This window comes from Plutella xylostella, chromosome 13 (genome assembly GCF_932276165.1).
Source record: "Plutella xylostella chromosome 13, ilPluXylo3.1, whole genome shotgun sequence".
NCBI classification, from domain to species: domain Eukaryota; kingdom Metazoa; phylum Arthropoda; class Insecta; order Lepidoptera; family Plutellidae; genus Plutella; species Plutella xylostella.
Genome location: NC_063993.1, coordinates 4,252,384 through 4,278,690, shown reverse-complemented (window position 1 = coordinate 4,278,690; position 26,307 = coordinate 4,252,384). Strand labels below are relative to the sequence as shown.

At 37.7% G+C, this 26,307-nt stretch overlaps 1 protein-coding gene across 1 annotated transcript; it reads left to right on the top strand.

The window, feature by feature from the left end:
• The first annotated feature begins 127 nt into the window (after positions 1-127).
• Positions 128-26,307, top strand: LOC105386219. Its single transcript, XM_011556736.3, has 20 exons — positions 128-533; positions 1,463-1,695; positions 2,682-2,870; positions 6,338-6,601; positions 6,961-7,136; positions 9,752-9,937; positions 13,811-13,943; positions 16,057-16,186; positions 17,161-17,307; positions 20,114-20,301; positions 20,650-20,826; positions 21,162-21,333; positions 21,653-21,831; positions 22,066-22,103; positions 22,191-22,283; positions 24,608-24,753; positions 24,980-25,139; positions 25,439-25,661; positions 25,813-25,923; positions 26,057-26,307. The coding sequence occupies exons 1-20, from the start codon at positions 374-376 to the stop codon at positions 26,243-26,245; spliced, it is 3,294 nt and encodes a 1,097-aa protein (XP_011555038.3). The 5' UTR covers positions 128-373; the 3' UTR covers positions 26,246-26,307.

Sequence of the window (26,307 nt, the reverse complement as noted above, 5' to 3'; positions counted from 1 at the left end):
TTTTTCACTTTATTTCACTCTTCAATGAAATTCTTATTCTACGTACTCATTCATTTTAGGTCTGTGTACAATGATTATGAAAAAAATTGCTCTGTGTGTGCTATGTGTCAAAAATTATTTCTATTTATTTTTCGCAGTTCGCAAGTTGCAATCGCAGTGAAAACGTTTATCTCTACGCAGTAGCAGTTGTTCAATTTGCTTTAGAAAGTTTATAACTACGGAGTGATATCAGTGATTACATTATCTTATCACATCGCGTTATTTAAATATCTTGTTGATAGCTTTTCCAAATCGACATTGTTACTTGTTACTTTTGTGAGTGAACATTATTGCAAGCTATCTTTTTCAAATTAATGTAAATTCATAGTTAATAATGAATTTATCGTTTGCTGGCTGTGGTTTCTTGGGTATTTATCATGTAGGTGTTGCAGTTTGTTTTAAGAAGTATGCTCCACATTTGTTGTTGGGCAAGATTTCTGGTGCCTCTTTCGGAGCCTTGTCCGCCTGCTGTTTGCTTTGTGACGTTCCTATCGGTAAGTTTTCTCGGTTTATTAAGTTTAGAAACATTTTGAATGTGATTATTTTATGTATAGGTACCTACTTTAAAAGAATTGTATTGCTAATCTTGTAACAACTTATTATTGAGTGTCATAATAAATATATTTTTATAATATTATGGGTTAAAAAAGATGTGCATAAAAAATGACAATGGTAATGCAACAATATTGCCGAAATCTGTTTTGTATAGTAATGTCTTTAACTCAGTTTGAAAAAATATGTAGCTTATCAATGTTATCTTTTTTTCTTTGGTTGGTATGACTATAACAAAAAAAACTTAATATCCAAACATTTCAATATATTCCAGGTATAATTAATTTACACCTAAGTAATAGGTCTTAAACCCTTTACACCTTTTTAAACTATTATAAATATCGGAAAGAAACTAATTTATTAGAAACTTAGCTTTCAAATATTTTTACTGTATAGGTATGTGGAATATATTTTTGTTTATTTAACATTCTTTATACTATTATCATATGAGTGGATCCAATATTAGATCTACTTTGTATTGACAAACTTTAACTTCCTCACTCTCTTATAGTTTTTTTTTAAATTCCATCAAACCGCTCACTCTTGATGAATGTTGATGGCAAAGGTTTTTTGTTTGAATAGGATCAGGATAGAAAATTTTATTACAGTATTTTAGCTACCTACAATATTAATTCATACATACTAATATTAATACATACACTGCAATGAAATTTAAAACAGTTGCATCTCTCCTTATTTTTTGATTGGATAGTGGGACATGGGATTAGGTTACTATTGTGTCCCACAGGTCCCACTGCTGGGCAAAGGTATCTTGGCCGAGTCTTATTAAATTATACAATTACAAATGAACCAAACTTTACATTTAACCCTTTATTAGTCTAGGTATCCAACTCTTCCATATTTGTTTCAGGTGAGATCACATCAGATGTATTAAGAGTAGTGAGAGAAGCACGGGCCGGGTCGCTCGGGCCCTTCAGCCCGTCATTCAATGTACAGAATGTCCTACTCGAGGGCATGGAGAAGCACCTCCCTCACGATGTCCACAAGATCGTCAGTGGGAAGCTGCATGTGTCCCTCACCAGGGTATATGATGGAAAGAATGTTATAGTTTCCGAATTTGCCACGAGGCAAGATTTGATGCAGGTGTGTAGTTATGATTTTTAGTTTATGTTAACTTGCCTAATTGTAAATGCATTATGCATACAAAAGACACCTGTACCAATTAGGGAATGCAATCTCGTCTCGCCGAGATCTCGATCTCGCGAGATCTCGGCTATATTTTACGAGATTGAATCTCGTCAAATTTTGTACGAGATCTCGCGAGATAACGAGATCGAGAAATGCAGCGTGACGACGTGTTTTTCATGCAAAATATGTGTTTTTTGACAAGCCATTTTCAGACAAACTAACTTGCCTTTCCGTACCTTGATAACTTCATCTTCTACTTTAAACTTATTGTATTTGATTAATACGATCTCACAACATTTATTTCAAACTTGTGAAGTTAAATTTTTGTTTTTATTTATAAACAGTCATGTTGTATTACTCTTAATTATTGAAACTAAAGCAATACTTAATATAGATCATTATTTTGTTACCAATATTGTATGAATTTGAACTTATTAGCTACAGTAGGGACATTATAATAATTAGGTATAGACATGTTTTTTAAAAAAAAATTGTCCGCTTTCTCATCTGCCATTGACATTCTGTCTTCATCAGATTGTTTGTTCATTATCCCTCGTATAGACATAAACAAATGTTATTAGAGTTAGAGACAAAATAATAAGTACTCTGCTGTTGATTTTTAAAAGAAACTTGTTTACATTATTTTAATGCATGAAGTTACTATTTAATTACAAATCATGTCAGTTACTAGTTCCTAATACAAGCATTTGCATAATATTTTTATTGACGTTCTCCCAATCTCGCGAGATCTCGTAATTTGCGAGATCTCGCGAGACTGCGTTTTTAGTCTCGCGAGATCTCGCTAGGTGGAAATCTCGTACGAGATTGCATTCCCTAGTACCAATGCTATAATATAAGAAATAAGTTCAAAAACTCTACATTACCATTACTTTTAAAAATACCAAGTGACAACATCTTACTGACCCAGTCATCTCTTCCAGGCACTACTAGCGTCATGCTTCGTGCCGGTGTTCTCGGGCATGTTGCCGCCGCGCTTCCACGGCATCCGCTACATGGACGGCGGCTTCAGCGACAACCTGCCAGTGCTGGACGAGAACACCATCACCGTCAGCCCCTTCTGTGGCGAGAGCGATATATGCCCGCGCGACCTTAGCTCACAACTCTTTCATGTAAGTATGAAAAATTATTCATATATGTATACAGCATTCATTCATACGGCATAAAAGGTAAACAATCTTAGTGAGTTTTCTTATTACAATTTATTTAAAAACTAAGTTTTAAGTCGTCTTTTGGGTGATGTCCAGATTTATTATTATAATGTAAGGCTAATCCTCCACTGCTAGATATGAGTGTCTCCCAAGAAGCATCTCAACTCTCAAAGCAGCCTTCTTTGCTCAATGTTTATCGGGTCCTTGGCAGATCAGCCGTTCTACTGATTACCGGCAGTGGCAGTATGCCACCTCTGAGTATTTACCTGTTTGTCTATGTCGAAAGTAGCACAGAAAAAACTACTTACTTCCTGTAAAACATGTAATGGTTTAATGATTTAATAAGGTTTTAATGATTTGTTGCTTGCCGGTATAATTAGAAAGAAAGGTCTAGAAAGTAAATAGCGATAATATTAATGGGTGTTCATCAAATTGCCATAATTTGCGTATTTATTTTTTACTTATTATAATGCGCCCTTTCGTTAATAATAGGTATTATGTTTAAGGGCCCGTACAGGGTGACGTGCCGCGCCAATTTTGGGTTTTCAATGCTCTTCACACAGCACACGCAGTGATACGCACACATGTAAGTTTGCACAGTGGGTCGATAAACTTTTACTCGCCAACTTTATTGACAATTATGTTCAAGTACATTTTGGGTGATTTTAGGGTAAGTAAGTATAATTCTTACTTACACTGGTAGGCACCAGGAAAGAGTAGAAATTAATAGGGGTGCCACTTTACTCTATACTCGGAACCCGATTAGCTTTCTCAAACAAATGTGGTATTTACTTGTAGAAAGGTAACTACAAGTATTAAAGTGTAGATAATAAGTTTCGGGCATCCTCCAGCCAACTGAACCCCGACGACAAAGCAAAGTAAATACATAGTGTCGCAAAAGGGCTATACTAAGCCAAAAGGGGATGACTCAAGGAGTCATTCTGGACAACTTTTGTTCTACGAGATTTGCAAATTCGCGAAAAAAAATATTCGTTTTCCATGGTAAAAGGACACAGTCATGTCCAACAAAGTTTCTATTTTGATGTATGAGGTATTGTTAGAAGCGTATTGATGGCGCGATGGTTATAGGCTATGTGACGTTCCATTAAAATGTACATAGCGCCCTCTAGAGGACATAACGTGATGATCGAAAAAATAATAATTCAACTTTGCCGTGTAAGGTATCAAATGAAAGGGCTTGATTTTCACATTACAAAAATATGCATATTGAAGGTATTTAAATAACAACACCAAAATTATTGAAATAAAAAATGATCATGAACTACTGACGTAAAATTTCATAAGTATTGAAATATGGCTAGTTTTTTATTTTCGGTTTTAAACATGAAATTTTGGCAAAAATTCAAAAAATCTTTAAATATTAAATATCTTAGAAATGGTTAAGTTTCGGATAATGCATTATAGGGTATAATCGACTGGAAATGCCTTCCTCTATCACCTCCTGAAAGGATCAGGTCTACTTACCAATAACCCTGTATACCGCTTTTTCAATACCTTTAAGTACATTTTTTGGTAGCAGCATAATATTTTTACTTAATTTTAGGGTTTCGAACGTCAAAAGAAAAAAAGCAACCGTTATAGGATCTCTTTGTTGTCCGTCTGTCTGACTGACTGTCTGTCACCGCCCTTTTTCTCAGAAACGGGTAAACATATCAAGCTGATATTTCGCATAGATGGGGAGTATCCCAAAAAAAATATTATGGTACTCCCTGTCCCACACAAGTAAATTGGGGCTTATATTTTTTCCAGTTATTTTGATGTGTATTCTTTTTTTTCTTTGTCGTTTTGTATAAGTATGTGTTTCTTTTCTTTAAATCTGTATTTTTTTTGTTGTTGCTGTCTATGTGTCGAATAAATGTATCTTTATCTTCAAATCACGCCATCTATCGTTTGTTTTTTTTTGTGGCTACTGTCTATAGAAGAAATTCCGTCATTGACAATTTTACGTTACGAATTTATTTTTAATTATTTTATTTTTATTTTTACATTTTCGTGGAGAACCAACAGCATTTTGTTAATAAATAATTATTACTTATGAACACATAACAACTTGATGCCATTAACAGAATGAACTTAGTAAACCCAGTAAACCTAACACATCCAGAGGAAAAATAAAATCTCTTTCTCTCTCTCTGAAAAACATACTTAATAGCCTAAACTCGATGCTTTTAGCTATTAACATCTTTGAAATAAAATTGAGCCACCACCGTGTTACTGCCCTCATCAGATCCTCACGAGACCATACCTCAACCAGCACCAAGAGACTGTATTTTTGATCCCTAACCTAATGTTCGTGCGTATTGTCATCACTTAGATCCATTCGCTATATTCCTGCTCCTCATCAGACCTTTACGAGACTGTAATGTCACGAGAATATTGCACACTATCTAATTTAATTTAATGTATTGAATATACTGGAAGAATTATGCTTCCTCAATTTCAAATCAAATTATGTTGGTGTCATAAAAGTTGAAAAAGTGCAATGACAACCAATGTGCAGTGATTTTGTATCTGTACACGATAAGATCGCGAGCTGTCAGTGCTGCCTAAACCGACGTGACCCTTCTTTGGAGGCCAGCGGCCAACTGAGTCAAACGTCACTTGTGTTTATGATTTTATAACACAGAAAGCCGCCATAGATATTTGTATGAAGATTTGAGGGAAAAAAATTGCTCAAGTTTGGGATTAATTTACACAAAATAAGTGTGTGTTTATTAAAAAACAAGGTATTTAGCGCCTAGTCCAAGCCTTTAACTTTATAATATGATAAAAATCATATGAAAATTCTTAATAATTACGACAAAGTTGTTACAATACGGGAGTGTGATTTTCTGGTTTTTCGTCATATTCTGAATTTTATTTACAGTTATCCATAATCATTTACTTGAATTCGAATCATTCAGCACCTAGCTAGACTCTTCGGCTACCTGTGTGATTTTTTTCAAGGTTGTAGAGCATCGTTTACTACATAATTCTATGACAATGCCAACCCTCGATTCCCCCTTGCAGACCCTTAACATTATGAACCCCGGACACTTTATCCAATTAAATGTAATTATACCGAAGCAGCGATTTTCTCTGAATCTGAAGTTACCGAATTTAAATATGAACATTGCAAAAGCCAATTTACGTCGAATAGAGCGCGCCCTCAATACAACTTATGTAATATATCTGAGAACTTAAACTAACCAGCAAACGATCGGCTCTAGTCTAGATTGCACGTGCAAGTTTCAATCGATCCCCATAAATGCGTATATTTTGCACCAATCCCCACTGTAGACTGGTATCAATAAATAATAATCCATTTTTAGGGTGAGCCCACATGAGCGTAATTTTGTGAGTTGTGCGCGGCAGAAAATTTCGCTCACCCTTACCTACAAGATACATGACGACATTTCCTTCCGCAGGTAAACGTAGCGAACACAAGCATAGAGATTTCAAAACAAAACATCAACCGTTTCGCGCGCATTCTGTTTCCGCCCAAACCGGAAGTGCTGAGTAACATGTGCAAGCAGGGCTTCGACGACGCGCTGAGGTTCCTTCACCGGAATAATCTGATCTCCTGTACGCGCTGCCTGGCTGTGCAGACCACATTCCAACTGCAAGACGTTTTGGACGATACCTCCTTCGATTACGACCCCGAGTGTGAAGAATGCAAAACCCATAGACAGGTAACTTTTTTCTTTTTAATTCGAATGTGTCCATGAAATTCTGGCTGTTGAATCAACAGCGTTGATGAATTATGTAAAATTGTTTATTAACGAGATGTGGAGGTATATTGTTATGTTATGAGTGTGAGTCATGTGCAATGTGACTTCGGTAAACAAAACGTGCCATTATATCGTACAATAACAAACCGACACCTCTATGTGATTGCCTGGTTGTATGTGTGATGTGCGGCTATGAATATGCATCTGGTCACGTGCGTCTAGAAATAAACTCAATTTAGCGCCACATAAAAACATACATAGAACTCCTCTCAACTGCTCCTGCAACTCTGCAACATTTTAAACGAACTTCTTTGTTTTAGGACGCATTAGTAGACAACCTCCCCGACACAGTGATGACGATATTCCAAAACGCGATCGATTCTGCAAACCACGGATTAGTGAATTGGGTGATGAGACAGAGAGGCATGCAGTATCTATCCATTCTCACCATACCGTACAGAGTGCCCATCGACATCATGTATGCTACGTTTACCAAGTAAGTATGCCGCTTAAAATGAGTATGATTACTGTAATAATATTTAATTTGATCGAATTTGCGTCGGACGCACTAGTTTCATAATTCAGAACAGTATAGTGCTATGAATGACGTCATCAACATCTGTTGTCATTCCACTGCCACTGCGCAATTCTTACTGTGTTTATGTAAACATCTTCTTGCACCATGGCTGCATTCCTGGCGGCCTAAACAATACAACTCAATTGTTTGTTACATAATGTGTTTTGAGTAGTGGTGGTGGCACGCCATTCCGAATCTTTTTTGTAGGGCGACAGTCATTACAAATAGACTTTTGATTAAAAATAATAATGCACATTTCACATTCACTTGAGCAATATTTTTCTATAGCTTTTAGATTAGGTACTCCATAGAGACAGGTGTTGTAAAAATACTAAAGAAAGCCAAAATGAGGTTAACGGTTAATCAAATTATGGAAATTATGAACTTAGAGAGCTAATACTTCCATAACCTCCTTTGGCACACTTAACTTTTTGCAACACCGATCTCCTAACTAACTTTCCGACGCAATGTTTGCTGAATTATGTAAGCAGTAATTGCACCTATTAGGCCCGCACTAACAAATCCCTGCTTTTCTAGTTATATCGGTGATAGAGTAGAGACGCACGCTCTTCAGTACTCTGTGGTGCGCAATGTGCATGTCCGTAGGAAGATATGTAGACGCCACAACAACCACATGACTAGGTTAGTTGTAGTCTGTTTGGGAACCGTGCCGTCTGGTGGTGGACTCTAGCGCGTGGTCATTAGGGTCATTTGGCAACTCTTTGTGTATCAAAGAATCATTATCATCAGTCCTCCTTATGTTTAGTACCTATGCCATTTTTTGTGCTCTATAGTTAGGCTGTTTTTCCTGACTGCTTTAAATCGTTCTCGTTTTTTTTGCTTATAAAATTTCTCATGCATATTAGTTCAAAACAGCATTATTTCACGGTTTGTAAATTATACTCTCATTATTTGTAAAGTATATAACTACCTAGTATCAATACATAGAAAATACAACACAAATTATAATTATGAGCGAAGCATACTGGATGTTATTGTAACAATTTATTGTAAGCTTTATCATTCTGTGACACAATAACATTATCTTTCAATCATTGTTTTTAGTTCAAGGATAGTTTAATTCGAGGGTTAAAATAATGTTTACATATTTTTTTGGTAAAATAAGTGTTGTAACATTTGCTTACGTCAAACACTTGCGCGAATATATTTTTATTCAGTTTTTCTTATTAAAAAAGTTTGTATGTTGGCTTAATCTAATCTTAACATACTACTGATTAGCGCACTTGTTTTTATTAATTTCCTGTTTTCTACAGAAATGATCAAAATATATTACAAGTCTTATAAGTAAAACACGTTTAGTTATTTATCTTTATTACTTTACTACTATACGATATAGAGCGAAATTCACAAATCGATAATTTTGGATTCGTACAAAGTGGTCTACGCTTTACTTTCGCTATGGCTATGGCTATTTCTTAGGAAAGGTATTACATCGACATCAGTCTTGAAGAAGTTGGTGTCCTCACCTACTTCTACTAATATGACACCCTGAAGAACATAATTAAAGCAAAGTCTACGAGTAAAATGGCAAAAATGAAGACTTAAATTGATATAAGGTACAAATAGATAAAAATTATCACAATGGCCTCATAATTATTGTTGCTATACGCACTTATTTATCAATAAACCCCGAAAAAGTACAATAAACTCTGTAATATTTATTTCGACAGTGAATGAACGCCTACATGGTGGGGGAAATCTCAATATTGTGACTATATTTAAAGTAATGTAACCTGTTAATAAGAAAGTTGTCTCATTAACTCATTAAATATGCTTGCAATATGCAAGTAAGCAAGTCAATTCAGAATAAAATTAATCCTTATCTCAATAAGATCGAAGTCACTGTTGCAGCAATGCAGTTCTGCCATATTCTGCACTACACTGTAATGGCATCGATCGCTAAAATATACCTCGGTGCTATGCCTTCCTATACGGTTTCCTGTAAATCGGAAGTAATGTGCGTGTGTTTATACCTGCACATTAGTCGAATGCCTCATTACCGCGGCCGCTGCATAATGGCATTATCAAACCGCTTTGTTTCATGCGCTTCTGTCCCGCTTGCCTATTAATTAATTGTTGTCCTCCTTAATAATGTAAATTGACATATCTACTTCTATTTGTTTTCTAAAAGCTTCACAAATAGCTGTACTTATCCCATTGTTGTTGATAGATACAATATTTAATGCACTCAAGGAGACCAATTAATACCTATACATATATTTCAGTACTTAATTATTCTATTGCATATCTTGAGACTGAAAGTGCAAGGCTCTTGCACCCAATGTTTAACCCTCTCTCAGCTAAAACCAAAATTCCATATTGTTACATTCCTACACCATCATCCCGTTAATCATCCACTACATCAATCATATTCTTACCTAATTACCATTCTCTTATAACCCAGAGATTTGTAACTATTGTACAATTAACGTGGTGATACATATTCTCTTACAACCCAGAAACTTGTACCATTTCTTATGATTGTACAATTAACAAGCTCATTCGCTCCCCAGGTTCGTATCATGCACGCCGAAGATGAGCAAGTCTCTGTGGCGGCTCAGCCTGAGCCTGCTGCAGCAGCTGCACGGGTTCGTCTATTACGCCCATGATCGCTCCGACGTGGCCGCGCAGATCTACTACAAGCTCACCGCGGACCGCAAGCGAGAGCTGTGCGACAAGGCCGGTCAGATGGAGAGACGGTGAGTGCGAGCTAGATGGATAGTCTTTTGTCGTCATAGTTTAAACGTTATGGTATGTGGCTGCGGAGGTCTAGTACAAGCTCACCGCGGACCGCAAGCGCGAGCTGTGCGACAAGGCCGGCCAGATGGAGAGACGGTGAGTGCGAGCGAGATGGTCTACTGTCAGGATAGTCTTACAAACGTTATGGTATGTGGCTGCGGAGGTCTAGCACAAGCTCACCGCAGACCGCAAGCGAGAGCTCTGTGACAAGGCCGGACAGATGGAGAGACGGTGAGTGCGAGCGAGATGGATGGTCTTCTGTCAGGACAGTCGTACAAACTTAAGACAGTTGTGGAACCCTTAGAAATAAGTGGGTTTATAAAGTCGGTACCAAATATTGTGACTGTGATACCACCACCACCACCCAGATCATGGAGTATTTTCACACATAACACCTATGCCCTTTACCTGAACTTGGGAGGATTTACTCCTGACCTACTAGAACGATATCTTCTTAAGGGGGAGGCAAGGTCCCATAGAAGCGTTGCGTCGTCGCTGCGTACAACCAAACGACGTCGGTCGCTGCCACATTTTTATGCCTGTTCCACGACTCGATTTGCTAAACTGACATGGAAGAAGAATATGACAGTCGTACAAAACACAATGATAAACAAACTTATTGTCGAAAAAAATACTATGACTAACTACATGGCATAAGGGATAGAGGATAGAGCAAAGTAGAATAGGGATGCATAGAAAACAACAACCCTCGATAGAAGTCCATTCGCTAATGTTTGGTTTTTATAGGTACATCTGAGCCTGTGTTTGATGACAACGATTGCACCTTTCAATTTATAAATAAGTATCTATTGTCTATTAATGTACGGTCTATTATTATCTTCTCGTTAGTCGATAATATAAAATTAACTTCCGTTAAACACGTGCCTTTTTATAGAAGGTGAACGTAGTCCTTGTAATATAGTTAATGGTCTGATTTCCTGCTCTTGGAAAATTAATTTAACATCGTAAACTTATAGAAGACAAAAAATACGAATCATAATTTTCCACGTTATAAATTACCATTAGGTTTTAACTAATCTAATCTCTATTAGCGACCTTCAACGTCATATTATTATCTTTTTCCGAATGCATCCGTGTTCGCTATCGTTTTAATTATATTTCAGGATATTGCACTCCATCCTCTATTTGTCCTGAAGACCTACGAATGTTTGTTTTGTTTGGTATACATTATACAATGTATCTATTTCATGGTATGGTAGGTAACTACGTAGACACTATACAGTAAACAACACAAATGCCTTTTTCCCTCTCTAGAATGAACACTTATGAGTCTCTCATTTAAAATACTATAAACGTCATATATTCGGAACGGTAGGCTTGGATTCAAGACATTGACAGGACCCTTCTAAATGGGGTTTATACTGAAACTATCTCATCATTTTAACACCTAGAACCTAGATACTTAGATCATTACCATTAGTTTGTTACCACAATTTTAAGATAAGTTTAAAGTTTCTTTACGAGACTCTAGGTGAAGTCATTGTGCGTCATCCAATTTCAAGACAGAGTCTGCTAGACTATGTTAATAGCTAGGTATAAAACTACGAGCAAAGTCCAAGATACCATTTACCTGAAAATTAATATCATAAGTACAAAAACAATAAGTATAATTTATCTGAAATAAATGATGTCATGAAAATAAGTGATTAGGCACAAACAATAGCCACAATAAGTACAAAAATATATTTCTTTGTTTCATGATTTGTATGTAATGGAACTAAATGATTAATTGAATACTGTGCTGGGGTTTAAAAGGTGAAAGGTTTGCCCTGTGTCTACATCTTCACTTACTGAACTGAATTCTATTGTGCTATTGTTTAGATCTTAAGCGCTAGTCTATTTAACCAAGTTTATTCTGTACTTCATTTGACTCATCATCACTGACATAATTGTCAATTAATAGTCATACATGAAGTACATACAAGTATAGTGTGCAGATACTGGAGATACAGGCTATTACAGGCCTCGCCCTAGGAACAACACTCTGTCCTCGGCCTTCCTTATTTCTCATTCCGCTACTGCCTAAGACAAACTTGACCTACAGCCAAATTACATAAATATGATTTAAGCTATTTTGCATATTATAGTTCTGTGCCATTTGCCTTGGCTCTCCTAGTGGGGTAATTAAAAACAACACACGTTTGACTTTCTAATTAACCTACTCGGATACATCTCATAATAAAGTTGATAGTGTCAATGAAGTCACAAAGCATCGATCGGTGCACTTGACACACAATTTTATACATTTATCAACACGTGTATCTCTCTATCGTTCAGTTTACTCATGCAATTAAATTTTAGTATTTAATGGATCCAGAATGGTAGGTTTAAACTACATATTGAAGCAACATGGGTGTAATCGTCTTAATGCAATTTCAGCATCATGGATCCTTTAAGTAGTTATTAGAGTTGGACGGGTACTTGCATGCGATGCAAAGTTGACGATGTTCCATCTCCGACCCTTTGTAGGTATCACGTCTGTTTTTTTTGCGTCTATCCAATTTTATAATTATTAGTTTTATGTAAGTATTACTCTGTGTAAAAAGTATCGGGACTGGATGAATAAAACACAAAATGTTTGTTATTCATCCAAATTTATTTTATCATCTTCTAAGTATGCTCCTTAGGAAACGATTCACATACGCCAATGAATTATCCAATCATACCATAATATGCTATTTTCAGAGTTGTGTTTAGTACTGTGTATATCAGATGAAATTTGGGTATGTTGTTTCATATGATTGATGAATGAGTGAGCCCCAGAACGCGGCAGTATCAGCGGATTGTGCCTGCTATCGAGATCAAACAACAAGAACAAACAAACAGGCCGAGTGCAAACAAATAATAATAATAACGAATATTTTGTTGATAATTCTGAAACAAAAGCTTGCGCTGACGCACTTCCCGTGTTGTGCAAGTATTGTGAACATGTTCTATCGCCATCTTCGAATATTTGATACAGTTTTGATTGACACTAGTGTAGCGGTAGATCATCTCGTCAGAAAAGAAATCTAAGCAAAGAAATTTTGATCATGATATACAACAATACAGCTATGAAATGCCTGTGTTGATACAAGCCACTCCATCTATAAAATTATCAATACGTATTTAGGTATGCTTATTTAATAAGTATTTACCAGGAAGTAGAAAATGAAAACACTATCAAAAAATTCGCGTGTGGTATTACATTATCTGCTGATTGTATCTGATGTGTTTTACGCAATTTTCATAATAAGATAATATTTGACCTTGTTAGAAATGATCCTTTTATCTTGTTTTTCTGTTACATATTGCAAAATGCTTACTACATAAATTTTTCTGCATAATATGTGTGAAAATCCATTTATTACATTTTATAATTTATGATTGTTATTGAGCGCAATATCTGTAGCTAGCTAATGTTGACTTTAGTTAGTGCCTACTGTTGTAGTAGGTTGGTAAATGTCGATAGTATTCTGTCAATATTATGCGTAATTAAAATAATATTTTGTTACAATATGATTACAGCTATCTTAGACATATTCTTCACAATGGTATCCATATCTCTCGTATATATCATTAGTTAGATGGTATGGTGGTAGTTCTCCCAAGGAGCACTACAACTCACAACACAAGGTCATCTTGCCTTCCTCATCCAACCACTACCTCCTGTCTATTTGTCTAAGGACTTCGTTATAGCGGGTTGATTGCGCCCCTTTCTACGTCTGTCGGATCGTATTCACCGTTCCACATCCAGCCTCCCACCGGTTATCGGTTCTTCGGCAGATACAGTTGGTGGTATAATAATAATAATACATTGTTTTATATTCCAGGCGGGCGAGCGAGGTGCGCATTTCCTACGGAGACACGGTTCTGTCAGACGCTGACACGTTCGAGCACATCCTGAGCGTGACGTCACACAACGACGCACTGCTGGCTTACTACTACCTGGACAGCGATAATAAGGTGAGCTTGTTCTTCCTTGATATATCATCTTATTTATCCTGATTTATGGGCGGCTTTGTGCGTCATGATCTCTGAATCTTCTGAACTCACTATGAATCTCAATGTAGAATTAATTTTATTTTTATAGATTAATAACTATTGGTCCTCCACCTAGTGCCTCTGCTGTGGATATGCTGTAACTATCATCATCTGTTAAGATGCTGTGGCCACTGATTGAAACTTTAATTAGTTTTAGAGGTGATAAAAGAACTAATTGTCTGTTTACCAAATATTCTTAGATACTTTTGTCAGTCAGCGTAGGGTCCGCATTGTGTTGTTGTACTTATGAGCTTAATCTTATTTACTTTCTATTGATTATATCTAAATATAGTTATTGACCTGAATACCTAGTCCAGTTTAAGATAATTAATTTTAATTACGCAGTTATTGACGTATCAGAGTGTGTTTTAAAAATACGGCTTTCTCTATTGCGCGGGCGCAGGGCGGCGAGGCCCGACCCCGGCTATCTGCGGCCAATGGGAGCGCGGCGCGTGACGTCAATGTGGTCCGATAGTAAGGGTGGATTCATACGAGTGACGCGGGGTTATCGCACTTTGTTTAGTTTTTTGCTCCTTTAATGTTGCACTTTTTGGGACAAGTCTGATTATTTATCAATTAGCCTGATTCGATGTCGATTTTATTTTGTTACAAAGTAGGCACCGAATAGGTGCTAACAGTGCTAACTAGACGTACCTAGTGTATTCTAAATATAAAATATTAATTATTATTTAGATTGCTATAGTTTATCTATTTACCTATCTATCGCAGTATCTACTCTGCTCTAAATGTATGCTCAGCAAGAAAAATGTATGAAATGATTCAAATGGCCCTGATCGTTATGCACTTACGTCTGTCAATGTCAAGACATTCGGTATCATATATCACGCGATGCCGCTCATAGCCACAACCAACGTCAGCTAAATCCACTGTAAATTATAATAATTGTTTTATAAACATGCAGAATCTCTTACGTGTCTAAACTACCAAGTTACATAAAGTTATTTAATATAAATAAAGCTAATCTTTCTGTATTATCTCCGTGGTTACTAGCTGCTCATTGGTGCAATAAAATTGTAAATCTATCCTATCATATCAAATTTTGGCAGAAATTGCCCAGTTGGGCCCTAATAGTAAAGATATCTAGAAAAGGGTTGCTCCAGTGTTCTACAAATATATAACAAATTAACAAAATTATAATTCATAACATTTTGTTTTGTTCTTTATGGCCACGAAACGGTAGAGATTCCCATTTGGCATAATTTGAGCCATCAATGGCCTTCAACAACAACAACAATTTTTTGTTAATTTACATGATTACTTTGTAAATGACACAAGCTAATGATGTGAACTTCCAGCGCAGTTCTACGTAATGCGTTATCTGCGAGCAGTTGGTCGGTGCGATAGCGGTTGCTTTGTTTACAACAACATTTATGCACAATAATTGCAACATGCAGCATAATGAGTAAATATCGGATGTGCGGCCCGTGACGTCATGCCTTAATTACTGTGTAAATTGATAGTGTATCATTTCATTGGTGCTGTTGTATTGCGAAATTTGTTTTTTCGTGTAAACGCTGATAAGTGAAAGTATAACTCAGTAGTAATTTAATGTAGAAATGCAAAGTAGAAGAGTAATTTGTTTTATGGAACTTGGCATCATAATAATTATTATAAGTATTTACTTCCATTGTTGAAGATATTAGGTATGCCTCTTCAAGGGGTACCGCAACACTTTGTCCTAGGCTACAAGTGTAAAACTGCATTCCCAGTAGGCAAACTTTAGGCCGCTGAGGCGTAGCGTAGGTACCTGTTGTCTGCAAAGTGTTCACAGTTTACTAGTTTTTTGAGTGAGCAGTTTGCCTTCTTTGAATGCAGCCTAGTCCTTAGTACAAAGTTCCTTCACGCAACTCCGCGATCTTCTCTGCATACGATTCGATCTACCTGCAGATCGCATTCCATTGAATCGATTCAAAAGGTCGGTAGATCGTATTGCCGTGAATCAATCTTTCAAAAGATCGATTCAGATCGGGCATTCTTACTCTAAACATGACATAACCCGGTCCTCTGTACATAGATGAAGCTGACGGAGATCTACGACGTGACGGACGCGGAGTCGGCGGCGGTGCAGTCGCCGGCGGAGCGCGACGCCAACCGCCACCTCGAGTTCGACAACGACTGGGCCGCCGACCTCGTGCATGATAATGGTAACTACTTATATGTTTCTAGATTAGGTCCATGGTTTGTTGTACGTAAAGAGCGTTACTCGGTGACGTATCCAATGCAACCTGGGCAGTAGCTACTGACAACTAATCAGACTAATCCTCAAACTGGGTAATCACACGACAATGACAAATTCTGGGTTAACTCTATTGTTTGAAGATGTTTCATCGGGTGATGATGGTTGCGCCTTCAAACCCTGAAGTTTTAGTACCCATAGGATTTTGTAGTTCGCAAAAACTAAAAAAAAAGTTAATGTTTTCATCTGTTACCTGGCAGTAAGGTGCCGCTAGAGGCATACGAAATTCTATCATGCCCTTGCTGTAGGAAATCTTAAAAAGCGAAGCAAATCTATGAGTTTGCAAGCAAATGTATGTGTGTATCTATAGCGGTAACTTCATGCATGTCGCATTAATCTGTTGAATGGTTTATAGATAATTTGGTTATCTATATGGATAAAACTGTAACCGATTCCTGCTATCAATTTAATTCGGTCAATAAAAGGGTTTAAGGTCACCTCAGTAGTTATTCACCGTTTATTGTTGATTCATTTGAGACGTAATCTATTAAACACAACAAGTCACTATAGGTATACATGTAAACATAATTCACGTGGCAATCAATGCTTTTCAGTAAACAACAGCAATTCTGTTAAAATTGCACTTTAATACTAAGCAAGTGCAACTACCTCTATTACACGAATTTGTTTCATGACACGATTTAGATTATATTTTAGCCAGATTTACAGCATTGATTACTCCGATAGTAGTAGATAATGCGAATGTAAATTTTCTTTAAAACCAGATAACATTTTATACCTTGTAAATTTACACCCACGAGCAATGAAAAAGTTCCAGTGACATATGGAACATCAATGGCAGATGGAACTTTTTTTGCTTTTTTATTACTCGTGACGTGAGTGTAAAAGTAGTTAAATAACACAAAGAATTTTATTTTCCAGAACAACTGGACATCGAAGCGATGGATGAAGAAGACGAGCTGGCAGACAGGAACATATTCTCGGACCCCGAGAGCGAGTGGGTGAGAAGATGCTCCATCTCCAGTGCGTCAGAGAGTGACGGCGAACAGCCCGAGTCCGACCAAAGACTAGCCACTAACTTGAACAATTACACCGTCACGCACATGGACTGAACCTTCTAGCTAACTGGTAATTTGGTTACGTAATCCACATTATTCTATATTTATTAGAGGACGTCTTGTGGCAATCTAGAAATGGCTGCTATAAGACGGATATCTTTATACAGTGTAACTTGTAAGTTTATTTTGAAAGTGAACAGATTTTATGTTTGCAGATAGGTGTATCTGTTTATAGATTATACAGAATATTGATAGTTAAGTATTCTACTGTAATAATACCATGACAAAGTAAAGTCTTACAAGATACAGTTGATACTATAAGTTTTTTACGACCATCAAGATGGTAACTTAAGTTAATCTCTTGGAACTATAGTAAATTAATAACGAAACGCGAGTTTACAATAGCGTTCTCTTCCATTGTTGGTGCTATATTGTAAGATGACGTTTTTTTCTACATTTGTACCTGAAACTCGTGCCTTTGCGAAAAATGTTGTTCAAAATCTTCCAAACTTGCGTGCCACGTATGAGTTACCCTCGTTGATAATTTTACACATTTTTTATATTATATTTCATGACGATAACAATTACATACTTATGAGAATTTATATTGAATGTAGATTTTATATTATTTTTTGTTGACTAAAGGGATAATGGCACAGCCACAGTTCAATAATTTTTAATTTCAGTATACCATAAGCAGTATGTATTTAATGAGTATTTATACTGTTATGTAAAATAATATTGCATATAATATGTATTGTGTCAATCAAAATTAGCCTATGAGGCATACTTACATTATGAGGCCCTTAACCATATTAATCAATCACAGGTTGGGAGTTTATAAAAATGTGATCTAATATTAATATTTAAGTGGTGATGGCTCTTATCATTAGACTCCTAATATGTTTGCTTAAAAGTAAAACCAAAAATATTAACTTACCATAATGCTAATTGAAATCGTTATCTTGGACAAACGAAAAGATGTATTCTTATCTATTAGCAGATTTTAAAAATTTGTTTTAACTTATATTTTTAGTATGTAAATAAATATATTAGTTCTAATAAGCTAATTTTCAGTGGTATTTATTATTATTATTATTTAGTGTTTTATACTATGTGATATCACAATTTATGATAAGTGTTGAAAGTAACCGCATAGGTCAGCTTAGGTATTATTCTATTACGCAAGATAGCATATTTTGAAATGTCCTATTTTGAGGCTCTCTAAGAATTAGTTACCAATGAAGGTGTTTTTCCATTTATTTACATGTAATTATCTCCAAATTTGTATAAGTTGATAACTATAAATGCTGCAATGTTTAGCTTGCCTCCTATTAATTTTTGGTAAACTAGTATTTGTCAAGATGCATCTAAAGCTGATCTAAAGTCTAGTCTATTATCTCAGATACTAAAATGACAAGTTAAATAATATCAAACATCAAGGAAATATTTTTCAATTTGACATTTGCACTAGTCTATTTAATATCTGAAACAAAAGAATAGGCTTCAGATGTTATCACTATCGGTGAGAATTTGTTAACTCAATGCAACTTATGTTTACCAATGAATGCGACCCTTTATAGCGAGACCAAACGAGCGTAATTTAGTGAATTGTGAGTCGCGTATTCTGACACCACTGTCGAGGGGAGCGTGAAAATTATAACGATCTGCGACTGAAATACACTTCTCACAACGAAAATCTAAAATTTACGCCCGATTGCTCGCACCCTTATAATCAACATTTTTTACATTCCATAACACCCTGTTTAAAATACAAAGAATGTATTTTTACATCTGTTAATCATAATCTAATAATATCTTAGTCAATGTCACAAATATGCAGATTTAAATAAATAAACCCATAAAATAAATCTTTGAATTTTATTTGAACCTATTTATAACCATATTTATCATATAGGCTTTATACAAGAAACTTTTCATTAGGATATTGATTTTTCTGAGCCATAACATAACATAAGGAGGTTCTGGAGGCTACATAGTTTGTCTTTGTTGATATCAATAAAAACCTAAAAGCACTGACAACGCCACGTGTCAAATCGATTCTAATTTCAAAGCTTTTCAAAGCAACAACACAGTTTTCGATGGTTGTTGTACACAATAAATATTTATAGCACAAGCTTTTTTACTTACGGCAGCGGGCGCCGCTGCATATAACACGTATCTTTGCGTGTGTGTTTCTACAAGACATGGTCGGTAAGGGGGTGGATGCGAAGAGCAGTCGGATATTCCAGCAGTGTTATGTGCGATGTTGCAAGCTTCAGAACTTGACTCCTCTGAACAACGTGTTGCCTACCGCTAACGGGACCGTGCTTGACTTCTGCGTCGATAGAATTAAATACGCCGACTGGCCGCCTATACTAAATGCACTGAGCTGCGATCTGAGCCTGCATTCCATTGCTATTAAATGCAGACAGCAAGTTAAGACTGGTGAGTCATCTATTGAGGTATCTATATTCTGCTGTATCTTAGTCTCAGTTATTAGAAAAGACTATCAGCTAATAGATTCTAATAAAATAATAAAAGCTAATGTTATGTTTCATTTTACAATCGGTAGGTAGGTACATTTTGGATATTCTACAAGCTGAAACAGCAGTGATCCATAGATAATTCTTGAATCCGGGCACAGATATAGTAGGGAGACCACGTACAGTCAAACGAAGGGTGGTACACCGTCGCAAAGCTCTCTTGAGGAAGTCCTAGGGCATACTCTTTTTCCTGATCCTCGGAAAACGCTACTTCCAGCAAATCTGCATTGCATCTTGATCATCACGATTCTACTAAACTTCACATTCCAGTACTGGAACAAATAGACTGCGAGCGTCTAGCGAAGACGGTGAACAAGCGCGCCGTGGTGCTCACCAACTTCATGCTCAACAATCTGGTGGAGGCATTAGTCCAGCTCCTCACCAACACCACGCTACTGGACTCGCTACTGCTAGAGGGCCTGCCCTTGAAGATACCGTATTTGAATCCTTTGTGCGAGGTACATTTTTAATTACAAAATTTGGTATTTAGGTTTGTTTAAATGGAAAAACTTCATAAACACTTGCGAGTGGGGGAGACAATTTTGCGATTCGACGTAGACTCAAGCCCTCCTGTCGATCCTTCTTTTTCTTGACCATCGGAGTTTTTATCATAGACCTATTATACCTACCTACTTAGGTAAATCTCGGCAGATCTAGTAACTTTAACTTCATAGCCTCGCGCTGCGTAGGTACCACTGGACTTGCTGAAGCTATTACACTCTTATCCCTCCCCCATTGACCACACACATACCTGTAGTACCTACCAGTACCTTAACAATTTACAGCAACTAAACCCTCCCCAACAGGCGTTACTATCGAACAGCTCGCTCCAACACGTGTATCTCCCGCGCTGCCTGGTGGGCGACGCAGGCTGCCTGGCGCTGTGCTCGGCGGCGCGCTGCCTGCCCGCGCTTCTGACGCTAGACCTCAGTGGGTGCGAGATCACGCCGCTTGGCGCTGGGTATATTGCTGAGTTGGTTAAGGTGAGTGGAGATGCGTGGTAGTTGTAGATGGCTACATTCGGAAGATGGATATAAGGAGAAGGGATATGGAGATGCGTAAAACACTATCCACTCAGACTCATGATTAGTTTTTGTCCCCGAAAGACCTCCTCTGGCAGAAAATAATATTGTTTGATTTAAGTATACCCGCCATTGGCTGTGAGACGAAAAGCAAACGGAAGTTTAAAAAGTTTGGTATATTTGTGCAGTAATGTTTTGAACATCCCGACTCGCGGGTCTACCTTACCTACCCATACATGTAAAAATAAATCCAAAGCTCTTTTCATTCACCAATCAAAGCACATCCGTTATTCCAGTACCAGAAGATCCACCGCTACAGTGAGAACTGGGTGCACACGCTGCGCTACCGTCTTCCCCAACTAGACGCCATGGCGGGGCTGCGGCGGATCACGCTGTGCGGGAACCCTCTTGGGGACGCCGGGTTTAGCAAGCTTACCGATGTGCTGGCTGATGACTTGTGGATTAAGGGTGAGGACACTGTGTGTGTAGCTCATATGTAATACTGTTCTATTCTGCTATTCTCTATGGGGCTGCAAGTACCTGCACCTGCATACATAGCATGGGTCGCAAGACACGCACGTCAAGACGTGACAAAAGTTTTCCGCCGCGCTCACTCATTATAGTTAGAGCGACGGCAGCGACGACTCGAGTGTCTTCAAATTCAAATTCTATTGGATTCTGAATGGAACCTTTCTTTGTGCATATCCCCAAGGTCTAAACTCCCTCCCTAAGGAACATTTCCCAACAAATCCCCTTTCCTTTGACTAAACAACCCTACAATCCCCAGCCCTAGACGTGCAGAACTGCGGCCTCACTGACGAGGCGGCGGCGGCGGCGCTACACGTCATGTCCTCTAATACAACGCTGGTGGTCCTCGACGTGAGACACAACGACGTGTCGGCCGAGGCGCTGGGCAAGCTGAGGGCCGCGCTCAGGCAGAATGAAAGGAGGGGACTCGGTGGACAGGTAGAACTATCAATCATTTATTGCAAGAGAGGACCATGTCAAAGTTAAAGTATACCGCGACAACCCTGGTTGCTAGCTGCTACCACCTAAGCAGACTGGCTAATCTTTCCACCACGGTAAAAATCATTAGGCCAGCTCTTCTAGTTTTTATCAGCGGCTCGCTAAGAGGAAAATACTTTATGAAGTAGGACTTTTTTAATACGTAGCTTTAAAAAGAAAAAAAACTTGTTTCAGTATTCTTGGATCTCAAGCGGTTCGAGCAAGACATCCAAGTAAGCAAACTTTTAACTTAATATTTCTTTAAGTTTTTTAATATTTGTGTTTTTTATGATTCATAAAAACTCCTTGTTTGTAAACAGGAGTGGAGTGACAAAAGATCGCTGCGCTTCTACTACCCGAAATCCCACCACCAACAAATATTTCACGAAGCCTAACCTGACCAAAAAGGAAAAGTGAGTACCTACTACATAATATCCCTATTACGGTTCTACCTTTTTTGGCCTAAGATTTATTTGCCTAATCTCGTATTGCATAGTAACGTTTGGTCAAAGTCTCGTTTTGCCGAAAATCGTATGGCATAAATCTCGATTAGTAAAAAGTTATTTCGCATTATCTTGTTTAGCCTAATAATGGTATGGCCAAATCTTGAATAGCCTAATAATAGGTTTATACAAAGAAGTAATATTTGTTTGGCTTTAACTTTGACGGAGCGTCTCTCTATAGCGCAAACTGGTGCCTTGTATTGTTTCCGCTGTTTGGAAAACGCTCCGCTCCGCTTCACTGCGCTCCGCTTTGGTTTTGATGAACATGTGCACCTAACACGTTCCTCCTCGCTTTGCTCGTCGTCGCACCTATCTTTAGGTTTCGATCTCATGGGGTTTGTAATAATTATATTGCTCGTTAACTTTCGATTTTTTAATCATTCAATGATATCGATTCTGAAGGCAGAAATTTTAAATTTAGCGATGTCAAAACCTTAATTTCTTTGCATGGAAGTAATAATACAACAGGAATGCGCACTTACCAAAATGATGCAAACAAAAATAGACCTAACGAATTCACCTTAAGATTTATATTTGAAGTGAAAGAGGCCGCGAGCCGATAGAGAGAGTTAAGACAGAGCCCTTCCTCTCTTTCTAACAATTGCCAGGATTTAGTTGTGTAAACTTTAGTAGATTTTGTACAAAGAGAGCTATGCAAAAAAAATATTAAATTAACTCATAAACTACTGTATATCATATCATTTTCAAAAACAAATTTATAATAAATCATTATTAACATGTAATTTTAATGAAATATTTGGTATTTGTATGAATAATAATTTCATAAAAAATATTGGTAGTTTTTCTAAATACTTTACGACAAGACCGAAGATGTCAAGATGACGGATGACGTTTTATACTGTTGTGAGATGGTTGTGAGGGACGTTATGGTTAGGGTGACCATTCATTCGTACTTTTGAATCACTTTCCATTAATTAGGACCTGTTTCATTCAACTTTTTGATTTATTTAATACCTAAGTAGATTATTGTGGCTGTTTTATCTTATAAGGCTGGTACAGAGTTATGAGCTGTTGATTTTTTTAGTGATAGATATGAGTATTATAAGATAATTTATCAACATTTAAACCGGCGGAAGCACTTAGGCTGAGAAATCTTATGATTTTCATCAACTAGACTATGTAAACGGAACACCCACAGAGTAAACACGTTTTAGGTACATAGCTTCGTTTAATGTTAACCTGTTTTGACACTTTCTTGTCAACACTACACCCAACTTAATTTTATTTAGTTAAAATTATATTTTCTTAAATTTCAGCTTTCCTTCCAATGAAGAAACATAGCAAAGGTGGTTCCAAGTAATTCCCACAAATTTTCATCATTTTAAACCCGATGATAAATCCCGATTCATCGCAAGTGTTTATTATCGTTACAGTCGAACTATAAAATACATTCGTACCTACACCTACATTGCAATCGAATTATTCGAATAATAGGTGACTTTGAGACCATCGACAGTTATTCGCGACATGATAGATTAGAAGTGATGTCTCATGAATTACCTAAAATTATGGTCACCAAAAATAGAAAGAGATGGAGGGCTCCGTGCTGACTATCTCTGTCGGCTCGTTTTTTTGGTGCAGTGCGCATTCCTGTTGTATTATTACTTCCATGTTTCTTTGTTTAAAATTCGACTCTATGGTTGTTTCCGTAAATGTCATTTTATGCTAGCAAATTTTTTAGTTTGACAGCGTTAAAATTAGAATTTCTGCCTTCAGAATCAACATCACTATCGTGATTTTCGGGATGTAGGAGAAAAATACCACAATTTGTACATTTACTACATACCTACTTAATATATTATTTATTAAGATATCATTAGGAGAAACAAGATTATACATAAACTATAGCAAACGAAACTTAGGTGTTTAAAGATTGTGCCTAAAGAGTTTTAGACGAAACGAGCCTTATGCCACATAAGTCTTTGCAAAGTGATGGTTCGGCCAAAAAAGTTTAGACCATACGAGTTATGCGAAATGAGTTTTGGTCAATAAAGATTATGCGAGATGAGGGGAACCCCCCTATTACTGGTCCACTGTTGGACGCCTGATGCAAACCTTGAGGGAATTTCTATAGTCCATGGAGTGTCACAAAACGCTAATAACGACCATGCAAGGTCTGTTCTATTTTTATACGAGCGAGCTAGGTAGCGGTAGGGCACGAGCATACCCTTATCGTGTAGACGTCGCCTTAATACCTACTCTATCGTTTCCAGAGAGTACACGGAGCTCCTCGAGGAGCAACTGCAGGAGGAGGCATCGCATCGGCGGCAGCTGGAGCAGCTGAACCAGCAGCTCGTGGACCAGATGAAGACGCTCCGGCAACAGCAGCTCAAGCTGTGGCGTGGACCGGCCTCCACTGGTAACACATCTGCAATCCTTATTCATCACAAAATAATCCTGGCAGGCCTACACGGGTTAACTCATTTAATGCGCGTTCCGCCAATCACAGCGTCGTATTTATGGTGAATTGCGTTATAGTGACGTTTATCTATGCTGATAGCGAACCCGTGTAGCGGCAGCAAGTCACTGCCGTTTAGATTCAGAGTAAATATGACTATGTACTATGTTATAACTATCTTCCCCAGGGTCAGAGCAGTCGCTCCAGGCTAGCTCGCGCAGCTACGACATGTCTGGAGGAAGCTCGGGCAGCTCCAACTCCGTGCCCATAGACCAGACGACGCTGGCGTACATCCAGCACGCCTTCCGGGACATATACGCGTTCATCAAGAACAACCAGTGTCAAGGGTGAGATGACATGTGATTGTATTTAGGTGTAGGTACCTAGATTCGTGGGACCAGAGTGTTGGTTTGACGACCTTGGGTTCGGTGGAGTCGGTTCTGGTTAAAGGAAGGTGGAAGATAGTGTTTTCGTGCTCCTTGAGACAGTAGATATTCAATGTTGCTAGGGTCTATTAGTATTAGGGAATATTATGTTACGTTTCATAGACCTCATACGAGTAGACAGTAGATCTTGTTTGTATGGAAGGAATACATAACCGAATCTATAAATAGCTTACCTCATATTAGCTTTTCTATTATTACAGGCAATGTGTGGAAGAAACGAGTATATTAAAGGAACCAGAACACCCGCCGATACAAGAGGTGTCCGAATTAGAGGAGCGCAGTGAGTCGAATGACATGCGCATCAACATCACGGCAAAGAAGGCTCAAAGCGCGCACCAGAAGTTGGTCGAACAAACGAAAGCCAGTAAAACCACGAAATCTGCTCATGTGTTGACTGATAGAGGAAATGGTTTGGAGAATATGGTGAGTGACTAATAATGCGTAGCATAAGTGGCTCGATACACATTTGAAGCCTTGTCAAAATCTGGCTGACTGACTTGGCTGGACTGTCTGATCTGACTACTATCGACTATTGCAGAATATGATGACTAAATTAAACTGTTTTCTATTGCAGAAACAAGACATGATTGAGAGGCAAATGGGAGACACAATGACATCGCATATTGATCCGGAAGAACGATACACATTAGAAGAAATGATTGCCATGCAGACAAAGCTAGGAATAGTGAGTTACATGAGTCGAATTTTAATAATTTAACCTAAATTACATAATTTTAAACTAACCATAGGTCTCGATATCCCATATAACATATAACTACGGTATTTAGAATCTAATCACTATCACTTCTCTCTCACAGGACAGCCTGCCGTCCAGCGTCCCCTCCAGCTCATCCATCTTGAGCTCATCCTCGGAGACGCTGGTGCTGACGCAGCGCACAGCCGACCGGCCGCCGCTGACAAATGACCGGCCGCCACGGACAGATGACCGGCCGCTGCTGGTGAACCCCCGAAACGTGCTCTACTCCAGCGATGAAGACAGCGCGTGACCACAGTGATAAGATGTTATGTTTATTTGTTATCGGAATAAAATGTTTTTTTATTGACTGAA

What these genes read in the sequence shown, in the direction of transcription:
- LOC105386219 (XM_011556736.3), top strand. Translation starts at nt 374, where the DNA reads ATGAATTTATCGTTTGCTGGCTGTGGTTTCTTGGGTATTTATCATGTA. An exon ending in ATGTATGCTACGTTTACCAA is followed by an intron (nt 7,137 to 9,751) that starts GTAAGTATGCCG and finishes TTCGCTCCCCAG; the next exon opens with GTTCGTATCATGCACGCCGA. An exon ending in GGTTCGAGCAAGACATCCAA is followed by an intron (nt 22,104 to 22,190) that starts GTAAGCAAACTT and finishes GTTTGTAAACAG; the next exon opens with GAGTGGAGTGACAAAAGATC.